Source organism: Capra hircus, chromosome 19, assembly GCF_001704415.2.
Source record: "Capra hircus breed San Clemente chromosome 19, ASM170441v1, whole genome shotgun sequence".
NCBI classification, from domain to species: Eukaryota; Metazoa; Chordata; class Mammalia; order Artiodactyla; family Bovidae; genus Capra; species Capra hircus.
In genome coordinates, this window is record NC_030826.1 from 27,777,028 (window position 1) to 27,793,928 (window position 16,901).

The 16,901-nt window shown below is 43.1% G+C and overlaps 1 protein-coding gene across 5 annotated transcripts in view; it reads left to right on the plus strand.

Annotated features, from left to right (window-relative positions):
- NDEL1 (nudE neurodevelopment protein 1 like 1) overlaps nt 1-16,142 on the plus strand; it is a 56,429-nt gene extending 40,287 nt beyond the window's left edge. For 3 of the 5 annotated variants that reach the window (XM_018064631.1, XM_018064627.1, XM_018064630.1), the window contains 3 exons: nt 1,647-1,738; nt 7,561-7,712; nt 14,148-16,142. In XM_018064631.1, coding sequence (XP_017920120.1) covers nt 1,647-1,738; nt 7,561-7,712; nt 14,148-14,241 — 338 coding nt within the window. In that variant the 3' untranslated portion in view covers nt 14,242-16,142. Of the gene's footprint in view, nt 1-1,646; nt 1,739-7,560; nt 7,713-10,810; nt 10,846-14,147 lie in introns of all 5 variants that reach the window. The other 2 variants (XM_018064628.1, XM_018064632.1) reach the window with 1 other exon arrangement.

Sequence of the window (16,901 nt, forward strand, 5' to 3'; positions counted from 1 at the left end):
AGTAGCCACTCAAATGTGACTATTTAAATTTTTATTAATTAAAATGAATTAAAAATTTAAACAGTTTATAATTGTGTTGGCCATACTTAAGTGCTCAGAAGCCCTTGAATAGATAATTCACCCTTTTTGTGGTCTTTTTATGAGGGTGAGGTGAGGTAAGGTATGTAAAAGTTCTGTGTAATTTTGTTGCTGATTGCAGCTGTATGTGCTGAGTTTGCTGCTGAGAATACAGAGTAAGCAGTATATAGATTACAGCAGGCATCCAAAGCTGTCATTTTTCAGAATGGCTGCTTGTATTTTTGAGGACCTTAGAATTAGTGGCATATGAGAATTAACATTTAAGATCTGTTTTTTTTTTTTTAAATGTTACTAATTAGAATTATGCAGGTAAGTTCTGAAAATTCTTCAGCTAAGCACTAATTGGAATTATCTGGAGCCTCATGGGGGTGTCAATAGGACACAGAGCTTGCTCTGGCACAGAAGGAAGATATGTCAAGCCTAAGGCAAGAATATTTGTCCAGAGAGACACATTTTTAGATTGGAACTGATGGCATGAACTTTCCCTGGCCTAAAAGCTGCTGTTTCATTGCAAGGAAGTTGGCACACAGACAGTGAGAAGCCGACGGTTAGAGAAATCAGTGGCAGGATTGAAGAGCTGATCTCTATGAAGTGGTCTGTCTGTAATTGCATTTTATTGTTAAGATGCCTGTTTCCGAAAACCATTTAAAACAACTTTCCATAAAAGTACAGATTTAATAATACTGAAAATATAAAATTCGAGTAGAATAGGAAGAACAAGATCCAGAAATCCCTGCCAAGGAAAGTATAGCACTTTGTATCACATTGGGCATGTCTTAGGTGCCATGTATTACCCAGGATGTAGGGAGGAGGGTGGTTAGACAAAGTTGTGACCTTTGGGACTTCGTGGCGGTCCAGTGACTGAGACTCTGTGCTTCCACTGCAGAAGTACAGGTTTAATCTCTGGTTGGGGAAGTTTCATGTACTGCATAGTGTGGCCAAAAATAAATAAATGTCACATGGTGAAATATATATAAGAGAAAGGATGATTATCTGTATATCTATACCCAGCAAGGTTACAAGTGCTCTTGAAGGCTGATTAAAGAAAAGACAACCCAGCAGGAAAAAGTGCAGAAGATAAAACAGATGACTTCCAAAAAAAGAGACTTAAATAACTCTTGGTTTAAGGAGACAAAAGTTAAAGTGACTATCAAGTTGGGCACACACAAAAAAAGATGTCTGCTATTATTGAGAGCACTACCATACGGGCTGCTAATATTGACACAACCTAGGGAGCATTTTAGTAGACTATTAAGGTGAAAATTTGGGCATGTCCTCTGACTCAGCAGTTCTATTTTTAGGAACCTTTTCTCTAGAAATACTTGTCTAGATATTTTAAGGTTATATGTCCATTTAGCATTGTTTATAATAATGAAAAATTGGATATAACCTAAATATCCTTTGGAAAATGGTTAAACGTTTTTGTGGTATCTCCACTTTATACTATATCCACAGTTTAGAGTATTATATTGATTTTTCATTGAGTGTATACTGCTTTGTAAACTGAAACAAAACCCAAATGTAAAGGGAGTTGCCAGAGTAATCACTCGCCTTTTACCTTTCTCTAGCTATACCAAACGGTTTTGGTACCAGTCCACTGACTCCTTCAGCTAGGATATCAGCACTGAACATCGTGGGGGATCTCTTACGGAAAGTAGGGGTAAGCATTTCATTATTTATCACTAGGTGTTTCAGCTGCCAAGGTACTGAATTGTTTCTTACCTTGAAGTGAGGGTGAGGTAAAGGCTATAATTAAGCTTAGAAGCAAGAGCATCCATTGACCACCTGAGACTGGTTCAGGTAACACCTCTGGGCTCAGCCTTTCCAGTGTCTCTGCAGAAGGTGGAGGTACAGAACTCCCAAGTCCCTGCTGGGCCTTTGTCATGCTCCCGCTGGCTGTCTCTGAAGCATTGACTCCTCCCATGCTCTCTGAAGCCCTGCTGTGTGTCTTATCCCTCCCTCATCCTGCTCTGTGCTTTGCCTGCTGTCCTGGTCATCGCCTGGCTTTCTCTTCAGAGGACTCCGCATTGGCTCATGGCATGACTTTTCTGCTCTTGGTCACCACCTCACTGCTGCCTGGCCATCTCCACTCGAGTGCCATCTCCTTGGCTCTAACCTTGCATTCCAGAACATTTCGGCTTTTGGAATATTAAACTTGGTTTTCTACTTAGTTTTTTACATTGTATATCTACTCTTTGACCTCATTGAGAGTAGTTGCTGTGATTTTTTTTTTTTTTTAGTCATCTCTTGCTTTCACTTGGTTCCTACTTATCTATGATCCATGGGTCACTTTCTCTGTCACTCTGGACTCCTGGTCTCTTTGGTCATAGGGGAGACCTGCAGGTTGGATTAGTCGAGCAACTGGACTTCTTTCTTGCATCAAGATCATTGGAAACATTTATGTAACCTGGTAGATTTTTAAGCCAGTATAAACTTAGAATTTCTAGCTTTAGTCAGTTTCCTGGTTCTCTCAGTGACTTATTTCTATGATCAATAATCTACCCCTGAAAGTTCCAATTCTCCACTGCCCTTTCACTTACTTGTGTGTGTGTGTGTGAGAGAGAGAGAGAGAGAGACTCCAAAGAAAGCAGAAATTATATGCTACTTTATATAAAGAAGAAATGGGAGGCCAAGATATGAGATCCTATGTTTACCTTTTCTGGCTCATAAAATTATTTTCTGACCATCAATAACTTTGCATTTTAAAGTTGCTGTAACAAGTCATGTGCACACATCATTTATACAGCACATAGAATAGTCTTCCTTCACTCCTACCATAATCTTTTTTTTTAAACCTATTTGTTGTAAAAATTGTGTTGTAATAGTTTAATCTATTTGTTACTATAATTTGACATAATATTGCTTTTCAGTGTCTTATCAACTTTAAGAAAAAAAATAACTTTACTCCTCCTAATTTAAAAATTTTTCTTGGTTATTTTTGTAACTTTATTTAAAGTCTGTCCCTTCTTGAACTCTCCATTAGTAGTGCTGAAAATTAGTCAATAGCACCTACAATATTATGCCCACCTGTGTGTTATTTCCTGCAGAATCATAGAGGAGGAGCTAGGCTCTAGGGCCATTTTACTTACAGTACTCAACAGATGTTTCAGGCATTTTGTTCTTTACCTGTTATTTTACTCAGAAGCATATTATTAATAGATTTTTTTCTTGTGTCTGTGTCATAGCTGACATGTATGCCTTTTTGACATTTTTAAAAACTGGCTATCTTATTATTTTCACTGCAAAACAATTTTTACCAAATCACAATAAAAAGAAAAAAGCTCTTGAAATCCTGTCATTTCAACAGATTAAGCCATTTTCATTTTTAAAAATTGCACTCAGCCTTTGTATGCGTTTATAACTTGTGTATCAGTGGATATTTTTGTTCATGGTTCTTAGCATTTCTGATTATTATTATTATTTTTTCACTGTGGAGAGAAGAAACATACACTTTCTTTGCTGTATGTTGTATCTTCTGGCTTCTTACTCACACTGTTTGCCGAGTGCTCTGATGTGCTTCTAGGGTGGCAGCATGCTGTCATCCTCAAATTCTCCTCATTATACTCGTAGGTTAGTTCTGCCTATTTATTCCTGGACCTCTGTTGTCATCTTTCTTTTGTTCCCTGTTTTGCTTTAGTATCTTAAGTAATTTGTTCATAAATGGTACATGAAAGTTGAACTCGGAGTCCTTGCATTGTTTACCCGTTCAGCAGACGGTTTGTCTTTTAGGGTGTCGTTAGAATTTCTGCCATTCTCCACCAGCCCCTGTGTACTTTTATGAATGTTTCATCCCCTACTTCTTTGCCCTGTTTTGCCACTGACTTCACCTGGGAGCCCCTTCCCCCTCTGACATCCTCTTCCACTGAGAAATCAAGGCTGTCTATTTACGCTTCGTTTTCTTCACTTTCCTTCTTTTAGTACTCTCCTCACTACCTCTGTTCTTCCTTTGTGTCTCAGTGGTGAAAAGTATCACATTCCTGCTCACAGCTAATTTTGTCCCTCTGTGCTTTGCATCTCATTGCCTTGTCATCTTTATATCTCCTGTATCTTCAGCCTTTTACCATATATTTTAATATTTATGTGCAATGTTTATGTATACCATATTATGTAATATAAATATATATTTCAGTTCAGTTGCTCAGTGGTGTCCGACTCTTTGCGAGCCCATGGACTGCAGCATGCCAGGCCTCCCTTTCCATCACCAACTCCCAAAGCTTGCTCAAACTCATGTCCATTGAGTCAGTGATGCCATCCAGCCAGCTCATCCTGTGTCATCCTCTTCTCATGCCCTCAATCTTTCCCAGCATCAGGGTCTTTTCCAGTGAGTCAGTTCTTCACATCAGGTGACCGAAGTATTGGAGCTTCAGCTGTCATTGTTTCCACTGTTTTCCCATCTATTTGCCATGAAGTGATGGGCCCAGATGCCATGATCTTAGTTTTTTAAATGTTGAGTTTTAAGCTAGCTTTTTCTCCTCTCTCACTTTCATCAAGACGCTCTTTAGTTCCTCTTCGCTTTCTGCCATAAGGGTGTTGTCATCTGGGTATCTGAGGTTATTGATATTTCTCCCAACAATGTTGATTCCAGCTTGTGCTTCATCCCGCCCGGCATTTCACATGATGTACACTGCATATAAGTTAAGCAGGATGACAATGTACAGCCTTGACGTAGTTCTTTCCCAGTTCGGTCAGTCTGTTGTTCCATGTCTGGTTCTGTTAACTTCTTGACCTGCATGTAGATTTCTCAGGAGGTAAGTAAGGTGATCTGGTATTCCCATCTCTTTAAGAATTCTTCACAGGAGGCTTTGGTGTAGTCAATAAAGCAGAAGTAGATGTTTTTCTGGAACTCTCATGCTTTTTCTGTGATGCAGTGGATGTTGGCAATTTGATCTCTGTTTCCTCTGTGTAATATGTGCTGGATGAAGCATAAGCTAGAATCAAAATTGCCGGGAGAAATATCGATAACCTCAGATACACAGAAAGTGAAGAACTAAAGAGCCTCTTGTTGAAAGTGAAAGAGGAGAGTGAAAAAGCTGGCTGGAAACAGTGGCTGACTTTATTTTTTTGGGCTCCAAAATCACTGCAGATGGTGACTGCAGCCATGAAATTAAAAGACTCTTACTCCCTGGAAGGAAAGTTACGACCAACCTAGACAGCATAGTGAAAAGCAGAGACATTACTTTGTCAGCAAAGGTCCGTCTAGTCAAGGCTATGGTTTTTCCAGTAGTCATGTATGGGTGTGAGAGTTGGACTATAAAGAAAGCTGAGCGCAGAAGAATTGATGCTTTTGAACTGTGGTGTTGGAGAAGACTCTGGAGAGTCCTTTGAACTGCAAGGAGATCCAACCAGTCCATCCTAAAGGAAATCAGTCCTGAATATTCATTGGAAGAACTGATGCTGAGTCTGAAGCTCCAATACTTTGGCCACCTGATGTGAAGAACCGGCTCATTTGAAAAGACCCTGATGCTGGGAAAGATTGAAGGTGGGAGAAGGGGAAGACAGGATGAGATGGCTGGATGGCATCACTGACTCAACGGACACGAGTTTGAGTGAACTCCAGGAGTTGGTGATGGACAGGGAGGCCTGGCGTGCTGTGGTTCATGGGGTCGCAAAGAATCGGACACGACTGAGCGACAGAAGTGAACTGAATGTGTGATATATATAAACGTTAGATATACATACTTTATATCTAACATTTATTTATTACACATTACACAATTTTTTAACCTTAAAAGCAAAAATAAAAGCCGTTATTCTTTCCTTCTACCCTGTGTCCCTCTTTAACTTTCAGTTTGTCTCTTTCCTTCCCCACCAAGCTTCTGAGAGCTTGTCTCCATGTATTTATTGTTAATATTTGTGACGGCATACTTGCTCCCCAGCTAGCCTTGTCTGGGTTCTTGTTTCCCGCTTACTCCACTCAAGTTGCTCATTGATGATTTCAGCGCTGTCAAATCCAGTGGATGCTGCTCTATCCTCATTTTACTTGAACGTTCAATACTGACTTTTTTTTTTTGAAATGCCTACTTTCCTCTGCTCTTCTGATGATGTGTCATGTCTGCCTCGCGTCTTCCTGCCCATTCCTCTTTGTCATCTTGTTGCCCTTTCATCTGCCTGCCCTTTCAGTATTGACTTTACTCAGAGTAGTTCTGACCTTAATTTTCTGATTATCTCCTTCACAGCCATGATTTCATCTCCTACTTGGTGTGGATATTGTCTTAAATCTGATTTCTAGGCCATTGTTTTTGAGTGCCAGGCCCAGTACTTGTATTAGGTTGTCTCACTGATGCCTCAGATACAACTTGTACCTATTATATGATAGATCCTCATCTAATATCTGAATGAATGTTTTGAATATAGGAAATTAATGGCTCTCAATTTTTACTGTGTATGTGTCTGTTTAATAAGATGCTGAAAAAATGCTTATTTAGAGCTTATCCAACCTCTTTTCCTTCTTTTGTTATTTTACTGAGTCATGGTGTTTTAGGAAAGGAAAAGAGAAGGAAGTTTCAGTCTGTTTTTGTTGCTGTTTCTAAATAGCTTTTATTGAAATTATGGGAGGATGGTTTTCAGAGTGAAATATTTTAGCTGTGGATTTAATTTACCAGTGCATTCCAAATCCCTTAGTGTCAAGGATAATAGGATTGGAGTGTTCTTTGCCCTTTTTTTCCCTCATGGATTATAATCCCCTTCCTTCTCTCTCTCTCTTTTGCAAGGAGAGGGGTTTGATTTGGCAAAGTGTTTGTGGGAAGGGGGAGTTAGTGATACTTGTGTGTGATGGAAATTGATGGGAAACTTCTCTTTGTGTCATCTGTTGGTTTGTAGAGGCTGGCACTGGCCAGGTGTTGTGGTGACAGGTGCTAAGCAGGCACTCAGTTTAGAGGTAAATGCTAAAGGGCTGGTGTCATTTTCAAATGAATTATTTAATTATAGGCAGAGGGTATAGACATTTTACAGTGTGCTCTCAGAAGCAGAATAGAATTTAACTTCACATGAGGCATTGTAAATGCACTTATCCATTCTGATACACTAGAAACTAACGTGAAGCCCTGAAGAAAGAATTGGCCGCTTTAAAAAGTCCTCAATTGATGTTTTTGCATTTTTTGTAATGTTTGCTTCCAAAACATATGCACACATCCAACCAGCCAACCAGCAGTCCAGAGGTCAGAGGGAAAACAGTGGATTAGGGCCAAGGGACCTGGGATCCATCTCTATCTACTGTGCCACGTTTCTCTTAGTTGTAAGATGAGGATTATTTCTGTATCCCTCAATAATACCGAGAGGGATAAATATTCTGAGTTCATTAGAAAGGGAGCCAGCGTGAATATCCCTTCTTCCTACTAGAAAGGTGATTGATAATGGCTTAAATAGCCACCATTACCAACTGAGAGAATAAAGTTTGAGTCTTGAAATAGAAATGGTTTGAAATGCAAATTTTTATGTGCAGCTACTATTTTGACAACCTAATCATTCCTTCTTCCTTTTTAGGCTTTAGAATCCAAATTAGCAGCTTGCAGGAATTTTGCAAAGGACCAAGCATCACGAAAATCCTATATTTCAGGGAATGTTAACTGTGGGGTGATGAATAGCAATGGCACGAAGTTCTCTCGGTCAGGGCACACGTCTTTCTTCGACAAAGGGTAAGTTTTGGAAATTCTAAATGTTAATTTTTGGGTTAGTGAAGTTGCATATTATTGAGTTCATTGAACTTCGAAAAGATAAACTCAGTTTGATAAATCTACCTGAATGAAGTGTTATCATTCAGATCTTAGGGGATGTGAAGTCTGTTATTGTCTTCTAGTCCCCATGGAGTCTGTTGCCCTGGGAACCCTGACTCTGAAGCTTCTGTCCTGGGAAGCAGACTCTGAAAGGCAGCCAGGGATTAAAGATGAGTGTGATATGGTCTCTGTGTTTTCTCAAGGTGCTTCCTGGATAGTAGACTATCTTGGCAAATATTTGCTAAGAGTAGAAGAGAACATGGTGATCACATTATGTGTGAACTCTTCAACAAACCTTCTGTCTGAAGATTTTAGAAAAAATATAAGACCACTGGATCAAGTACAGTTTAGGACATAAAAAGTTTTGTAGGATGTGAAGATATTTTGGGGGGAATTGAGAATTAAAAAATTGTCATAAGATTAAAGCAGCAATACATTACTAATGCAAAAAAATTTTTGGTGCAGAATATATAAAGTAAAAATACATGTCATCTGTTTTCACACTATTTTTGCATCTTTACAGTTATTCATGTATTCATCTATACAGTTAAGCACGTAAAATCATCTTATGCATCTGCTCTGCTTTTAAAAACTTATGAGATACCTTAAATACTGCTTGCAACATGCCTATGGTGACTGATACTGCCAGTAGCTTTCCGTGTCAGTACATATTGTTCTGCTTCAATTAAAGGAAAAAAACCACAAAACACTGCATGGTTATACTGTTGTATGGGTGTGCCTTGGTCTAGGTAACTGGTTAGAGCCTGTGGTCTGGAATGCTGACCTTGGGACTTAAGGTGGCTGGCAGTGGAGTTAGCTGAGGCACCAGTGGTCTGTGTCTCTGCTTTGAGTTAGAGGGGCCATAGGTCCTTGTTCTGTGAAAGCAATATAGAAATCTTCCTAGTTACCTAAAGGAACTTGTATTTTCTGCTTTCCTCAGTGACGGTGGTACATTGTAGAGAACCTGATTGTTTTAAATTTATTTTATACTGGACTATAGCCGAGTAACAGTGTTGTGATAGTTTTAGGTGGACAGCAAAGGGACTGGACCATACATATGCCCATTCTCCCCCAGTGGGGGACCTGATTTGATATGTAGTCCACTCTTTAAAGCTTTTTGTTGTTCGTCCTTGTGGAGTGGAGTATTCTGGTTTCTCTTTCTCCCTTAAGAATTCTACCTCAAAGTACGTGTATTTCATTAGGGAGCATATTCTCAAATAATATATAAATCAGGGCTTTCTTTATACACATTACATTAAAAGCCCATTCTAAAATGTCAACATATAAATCAGAGTTTTATTCTAACCATTGGGGCTCCCCAGTGGTGGTAGGAATAAAATTAATATTCCTTAGGTTTAGGAGTTTCAGGCAGCCTTGAGGAGTGCCATTTTTATACTATAATGGAAAGTGTGAAATAAAAAGGTAGATATATTTACATTAGAAGTGGCATTTTCCCAGAACGATACAGCGAAAGTTTAAGGAAGTCTTCCTGAGTGTTGGAAATAGTGCCTAATGATTTTTCCTGGAGCTTATAGCTACTTCTAAACAGTAGTTATTCGTCTGTCTGGAATATTTCTTATGGGCCGTAGGCCCCTTGTGATGTAAGAAGACGCAAAACTGTAAATAGATTGATCTGGCAGATGCCTTTGCGAAAAAATAGTCCTTAGAACAGTCATGACGAAGGAGGCATAATATCATCAGTTCAGGCTCACCATTCTGTCTTCTTACCAGGGCAGTGATTGCCCAGAGAGGAACCCAGCCTAGGCAGATGGCAGAGGATTCAGGGTCACCTGAAACCAGGAGGGGCCCTGGGCACTGTGACAGAGCCCCTGAAGATCCTAGGTGTAGGATAGGCTTTATGTCCTGAACTGAACCTGGAAATATGCTTCTTGATAGAAATAGATACAGATGGTGTTTAGGATTGTGGAGGACCTGATTAAATAGTACAGATTTTTAATTTTACTCTATTAACAATAAATATTTTTTGTGGACTGGCCTTTTCTTAAGTGTTGAGTTGGTATGGTAAACAAATGGTATATGCACACTCAAATATGAACCTATTATTGCTCGAGTTGTGTGTATCTAGTTGCCGTCTTCCTGAGGATAACTCTTATGTGGGTTTTGCAGTGTTCTTACTTCCTTGATCCTTTGCTTTGATTTTGGCTTCTTTCTGGCCTGCCTAGCTTTTTACCTCTGGCCTTCCTTCCTGCTGACCTAGCCACTAGATAAAAACCATGATGGCTTATACCTGCTGCAAAAGGAAGGGGTAAATATCCCCACTCCCAAAGCCATTATTGCATCTAACTGGTTGAAAGAAAAAGTGCCAGTTCTGGTAGAAGCGTAGCTTGCAGTTTCAGCATGAGAAGAAGCTTTTCATTTGAGAAAAAGCCTTTGGCTCCAGAAGTTGCCTGGCATGCCTCTCACTCCTAAGGAGTCTGTCTGTGGCACTGTTAACTGTAGTTTTCCTGACGCTCCTAGGAGCCCACAGAAACGTTGTTTGGGAGAGTTGGTTTGCATGCGTGTGCAAGTATGTGAGTGTACGTGTATGCACTGTGCCCTCTTGCCTCCCACAGAATCCTCAGATGGGGTGAGTCTTGACCACATAAACATAAAGCCTTCTTGTTATATATTGCTTTATGGGTTCTGAAACTACAGTGTAAGTTCTGGTTAGTGGAGGGCTTCTTGGAGTCAGGATTTTATCTAGTCTGTGTTGATGTCACCAGTTCCTAAAATGTGGGTCGCTGGGCCTGTTTCTCCGTGTTGCTTTGCTTCCTCCAACCTGTACCAGCTGTTCACATCACTCATCCATAAAGACACTAGTTCACAGGTAGCACAGCTACTTGAGTTCCCCCAAAGATGTTCTTTTTCCTCCATAGCTTTTGTTTAGTTTCTTCCGCCCTAATTTTGTAAGCCAGCGTGATTTCTTTCAGGCTGTTTGTAGGTGAGCATAGACAAATTTTAGGGCATAGTGTGAAAATAGTATTTTATTACTGTTTAATGTTTTTTCCTTTTTTTATTAGGCAAGAAAAAGTCATATTTCCCACGTTGTTCATGGGTAACTGAATTTGTTTGCTGTGCTCTTTCATTCTTAATCATGGTGTGTGGTGGAAGACGCATTCGCATTAACAAGCGGGTTTACTAACTGCATGGGGCTGACTCTGCTTTAACCAGCTTCCAGCCCATGAGTGAACTTGCAGGTTCTTGTTTGGTTTGACTGTGTACATTATTTCTAGTTCAGCTGTGCAAACAAAAACAAGCAATTGTTAGTGGTCCTGGGGCGGTTGTGAATGGGCTGATGTACTCCTGTACAGGGTGCTGTAGAGAGGACACCAGCAGTCTGGGGTGGGGGTCAGGGTCACTGCCAGGCTCTGGGACCACATTTGACTGCCTCCATGGGCCTGGGGTGCTTCCTGTTACCCATGTCTTCTGTTTTCTCAGCACTGGTGATAGTGGATTCTTGCTGTGTGGGGCCTCACCTCTGTGCTCATGCTTGTGTTCCTCAGGAAAGTGGAGTGGTAGCTGGGGACGTGTGTGTAAAATCTACCTTCCTTTTGAGGAACGTATGTTTCAGTTGCAGAGCCTGGGCTGAGGACTGGAGCTACGCTGGGCTTCCATTTCTCCTTCTAACTGGATGGACGGGTCTGGAGGTGGCCTGTCTCCTCTCCTGAACTAGCTGTAGCGCCTCTGTTCCTTTTTTCTCCTGCCCTCTCAGGTGAACTGTTCTTGCTCTGGCAGATTTAGTCCCCAGGCTTTATATTGTGTTAATTTTATTGTCCTCCCGACCAGCTTCTGAACCCTTCTTTTAGTTCTGTTGGCCATTTACAACTGACCTTCATTCCTTGTCTTAGCCGGGTTTTCTATTTTTCAGACTCTTAAACTAGATTTTCATGGTAAGATCATGAAATTTCATAGCTTCTGGAACCCTTTTTACATAGATGATTCCCAGATCTGTATCTCCATCTTTGCCCATTCTTTCTCCGTTCGGTCCTGTGTTGTCCACTGGGACATTTCCCTTCGGCTTTTTGGCTGCTCCCTGAGACCAAATGTGTTGAGTATGGAGGTGTTTCTTCTCTCAGAAACCTGTCCTCATTGCACACTTTTCAGTTCCCTCAAGGGACTTCACCAGACTGAGAATTCTCCCTCTGGGTTCAGCTTCCTTCTGGTCTTTTACTTACTACTACTTAACTCAGAGAAGTCCTAGTGAGAACCCTGCTGGATTGTTGTTCTCTCTTCCACCCAACTTTCAGAGTCAGAATTCCCATTTCCAGCCACACAGGGAAGCTACTTACTTAGTTTCTTGGTTTCTTTTCATATTTTGGATTGCACTGGGTATTTTTCCTATTAGAGCTAACCTGCATTGGGAGCACCAAGTTGGTTGCTCATGGAGCTTCTCGGACGTCCTTGGGTGGGAGAAGGCTAGGAAAGGATGCTGGCCTGGGTATGCGGAGGCAGGTTGTGAGCCCAGGTCCCCAGTGACAGGCTCACGGGGTGAGCTTGGTGAACAGTGGACCTTCTGTTTTTATTTCCTTGGCAATATAACAGTGGGGATGAACTTGACATTCTTTAAAGGTCCATTGTGCTTGAAAGTGCAGAAAGCTCAGTTCTAAACCTACATGTGGGGCCATCCTCAAATTTGCTGCTTTTGCCCGCCCTGTGGAACAGGGGTTAGGTTCTTCTCAGTACCCAGCAGTGCTTCCTTCTGCCAAGTTTTGGGGGCTGTCTAGCCATGCCTGCTGCCATGCTCTGACAGGCTGGGAGTCTGATGGTCAGTGTTCAGGGCTGAAGCTCTTTGTGAGGCTGCCTAGTTCTCCCTGAGGTTCTAGGAGAGGCAGGCATCGGGGCTCGGGGACCAAGCAAACAAATGACAGACAAATGGCTGCTTCTGCGAGCGCAACAATGGCATATAGAGTCTCTGTCCCCAGAAAAGAGGGACAGGCACTTAGTTTTGGCAGGATGGAGAGGGATGATTTCAAGTTTTCAAATGTGATGAAGCTCAAAGATCAGACCTCCCCAACCCAAAGAGAGAAGAGAAAATTCTGAGCGTGCATCACTGAGGTGGGGAGAGAGAACCCTTGTCAGAGCCCCTCCCATTGCTCTTGGCCTGTGTGGGAGGCTTGATTTCCAACTCAAAATCTACACTCAGGTTAGTTTCTTCAGATGTGCACTGTTTCTTCAGAGTAGTCAAGGGTCGTTAGTCCAGTCTCTTTGCATGCCTGTTTCTCCATGAGATTGCCCTCACCTCCGCAGTGTATGAAACTGTCATCTTGGTGGCGAATGTGTGTCTGTGTTTTGTTTTGTTTCAGAGAATCTGTGTCCGTGAGTCTATATACTCAACTCCCTGGGCCCCTCAGATGAGTAGGCCAGTGCGGACAGTGGTGGGCATGTGTGGGGCAGTTCGGCCCCTTACAGTTGGCTGCATCTCCCAGGCTGTGAATGAGACCCATTTCCCTAGGAAGTTTTTCAGTACGGAAGGGCTGCAGTGGCTTCCTGAGAGGGGTTCCAGGCCTTGCACGCACTCCCTCAACGCCTTCCTGCGGCTGCACTGCCCGGTGGCTGGGGCGGGGCAGGGTCCTGGCTGCGGGCACTTGTGTGGGTGGGGCTGGTGTCTCCTGAGCCTGCAGAGAAGCGTCCCCATCTGGCTTGCTTGCTGAACCATCTAAAAAAGTTATTTTTCTCCCCCTTATTTAAGATATTCATGTACATTGTAGGAGATTTGGGAAACAAAAAAGTACAAAGTAGTAGATAAAACTTACCCACAACTCAGAGGGAAGAAAAGTAACTACTGTTAAATTTTGCTTTTATGATATACGTAAGTGTGTGTGTATGAGTGCCCGCATCCTCACACATTCTAGATTTAGCTCTGTGGATAGCAATGTCTAGCTATATAAGGGGTTATAGCCCAGAACGTATGCTGTTAATTTTTTTCTTCATATTGTTGAGCATATCCAGTTTGGTAACCTGCTGCTTTTTCCACCTAGCATTAATTGCATTCGGAATATTTCCCATGCTGTTAAGAACTCTGAAATGTATTTTTAAAGGCCGTGTAATATTTCACGGGTTGTACACTTTTTAGCTGGTTCCCTGCTGGTAGACATTTAACCTGCTCTGTTGGGAAGTGAGTCAGGGCTGCAGCCACCATGGCCAGTGTGATGAGGTTGCCGAGAAGAGAGTCATCCCATTGCTGTGGGACTGCGGGGTGCTCGATGCTGTGCTCTCCTTTGGGCCATCAGGATTCTCCTTGGGGCCAGGAAAAGGAATACTTGTAGAGAGCAGATGAATTATGCTGTGTGTCGAGTGATTTTAAATGACAGTCTCTTTCTCTTCCCCTTCCCTTCTCTGCTCTGGTCACCCCCACAGGGCAGTAAACGGCTTTGACCCGGCTCCTCCTCCTCCTGGTCTGGGCTCCTCGCGCCCGTCGTCAGCACCGGGTATGCTGCCACTCAGTGTATGAGTGCCCGGCCTCCAGATGGGGGCTCCTGCCCCCCTCCAAGCACCAGGACACCCACGCCTCACCCCTCGGTGCCTGGGCCCAGCTCGTGCCCCTCCGCCCGCCTCCCCACGGCTGGCAGAGGGCAGGCTGCATGCAGTGGCGGCTGCTGGGCCCAGTCCGGCCCTAGGACTCTGCGCGATATCAATACTGGCTATTTTCTCTTCTCGCCGTAGTGCCGTTGGTTTCACATGATTGCACTTTTGTGGGTCACAAGGTGATACATGCGTGTATTACTCGGTCACTGGATGCAGAAGTACCCATTCATCACAGCATCTCCTAGCCCCGCCCTGCTGTACCGATAGGATTTAGTTGTGTTTAGGACATTGCAGATCTTCTAGAAGTTCTTCCCCAAATCAGGTCAACTTGTGGTCTCCTGAGCTCTCGGCCAAGCGTCTCCAGTGCTGATGATCATGTGTTCCCCCCACCCCCCAGGTTGGGCCTGTGGATGGTGAAGAGTCAGGAAGGCCACTGAACTAGGGAGCATTTTCTGCACCTTCTGGTTTTACTTTCTCAGTTATCATTCCGTAGACTTGCCTCCCCGAGCAGCCACAAAGGCCCGTCTGAGATAGCAGGAGCTTTGGGGCCTGGGTGCTCTCAGGGCTGGGCCCTGCCGTCTCCTCCTCCACTGCCTCAGACTTGGGGGAGGGGGGGTGGCCGCCCTCTCGGCAGCTCTCTGGTCCTTCAGTGAAATGACATCTTCAGAGCGCTTTTGTTTTGTCTCTGGAGGGCCTGTCCCATTGTGTCAGGGTTGCGTGGCCTGATTCCAGGGGCCGGCTGGTGGCAGCTCCGGGGGGCAGACTGACCATAAGTGGTCCTCCCTGTGCATCCTTTGATTACTCTCATGCTGCATTTACTGTTTACATTTGTTTTATTGTACATAGGTTTGTAAACATTATTGCCTAAGATATTTGTATATAACTTGGGCTTTGTAGCTTTTATTTATTCAGAACTCATATGGCATGTTAAAGACTTATGATGGTGTCCTACTCCGGGCAGCTGTATAGGATCATCATGTGGTTAAAAAAAATACTTCCCCTTGAAAAAATCTTTTAATGTGGAAACAATAAATTTCACAGAAAAAAAAAAAAAGGATTGAGGTTGCTTTATTGGGTTTTTGCCATCCTGCGAGAGAAAAGCCGGAGTGGAAGCCAGGTTCCAAGTTCACTTCTGTTCTGACACTGGACACAAGATGGACAGCAGCCACAGAACCAGGCATAGAAAATTCTTGTGGCCTCGTGATGTGTCTGATGTGCTGAGCGGATGTCTTCATGCTGATTTTTTTTTTTAAATTGAAGTATGGTCCAATTTTACACAAATTACAGATACTACAGTGTTGTGGTTCACAGTTTTTAAGTTATATTCCATTAATAGTTACTGTAGAATACAGGCTGTATTCCCTGTGTTGTACAATACGTCCTTGTGGCTAATTTATTCCTCAGGATGACTCTGGGTTCTGGTTTCTGCTCTTAGCTGTGATTTCCGGGAGCAGCCTGAGAATGGCCCTGGCCCTGTGTGGACCTCTGGGAGGAAGGGCCTGGACTTTGAAGGAGACGACTTGCTAAGTCCTGGAGTAACTGCAGTGGGTCCAGGAGACTGGTCCTCTTGTTGGGCTGCTTTTTACAAAACGTGCTGGTATTCTGGGATCAGAGGTTACTTGGGTCTGGGCTTCTCTCCTCATCCCTTGATGGAACTTAAGGAACAAGTAAAGTCTGGGGGTCTGTACGACTGTGTCAGATTCTGAGCTCTGCTTACACAAAGAGCATAAACAGAATCGCTTTTGTCATTTTAAAACTATATGTAAATGAAAACTAAGTGATTCCAGTTTCTAAGTGAATAAACATTGAGGTGTAGGATACATTAAATTTTTTTTCTTCTGTCTCTCAGTTCGCCGGCAGGAATAGCTTCTCTGAGTTGTTCCTGGAGATTTTGTCATAAGGGGTGTGTGTGTGTGTGTGTGTGTGTGTGTGTGTGTGTGTGGTCATAAGGGGTGTGTGTGTGTGGTCATAAGGGGTGTGTGTGTGCGCGTGTGTGTGTGCGCGTGCGTGCGCTCTGCCCAGCCCTGCTGGCTGAGAGTTGAGAACTCCAAGCCTCTCACTGACAGGCAGTCTCCCGGCCATCATGGAAGGGGCTGGATGAGGTCAGAGGTGTCAGACCTCCATCTCTATGCAGGAGCCCCACATCTAAAGCACAACACACAGAGCTGCTCTAGTTAAAGCGAAGATAAGTTCTTGAATCCTTGTCCCTGGCTCCCCAGCGACATCTCAGTTCCTCCCCAGCTGTGGACCCCTGGGATCATCTCACCACACAGCTCTGTCAGTTGTTATTCAGGCAACGGCTGGGAGTGGTGCCTATGTGTTGTTCTTTGATGTCAGCACTTTTGCTTTGAGTCCAGGAGAGCACAGGCCAGGCAGCCAGGAGTAGGCTGCCTGCTCACTTTGTGGGAGTGGAGTGTGAACTCCCTTGAAGTTCTGGTTTTGTTACAACTGCAGCACCATTGGCATATGACTCCCCTGAGGAAGCTGCATGATTCCTTGGGCTTCTTTCAGCTTTCCAGGTCTTCCTCCACTTAGAGTGAGACAATGTTCTGATAAATCCATTCATGTAAATTGAAAATGCATTTA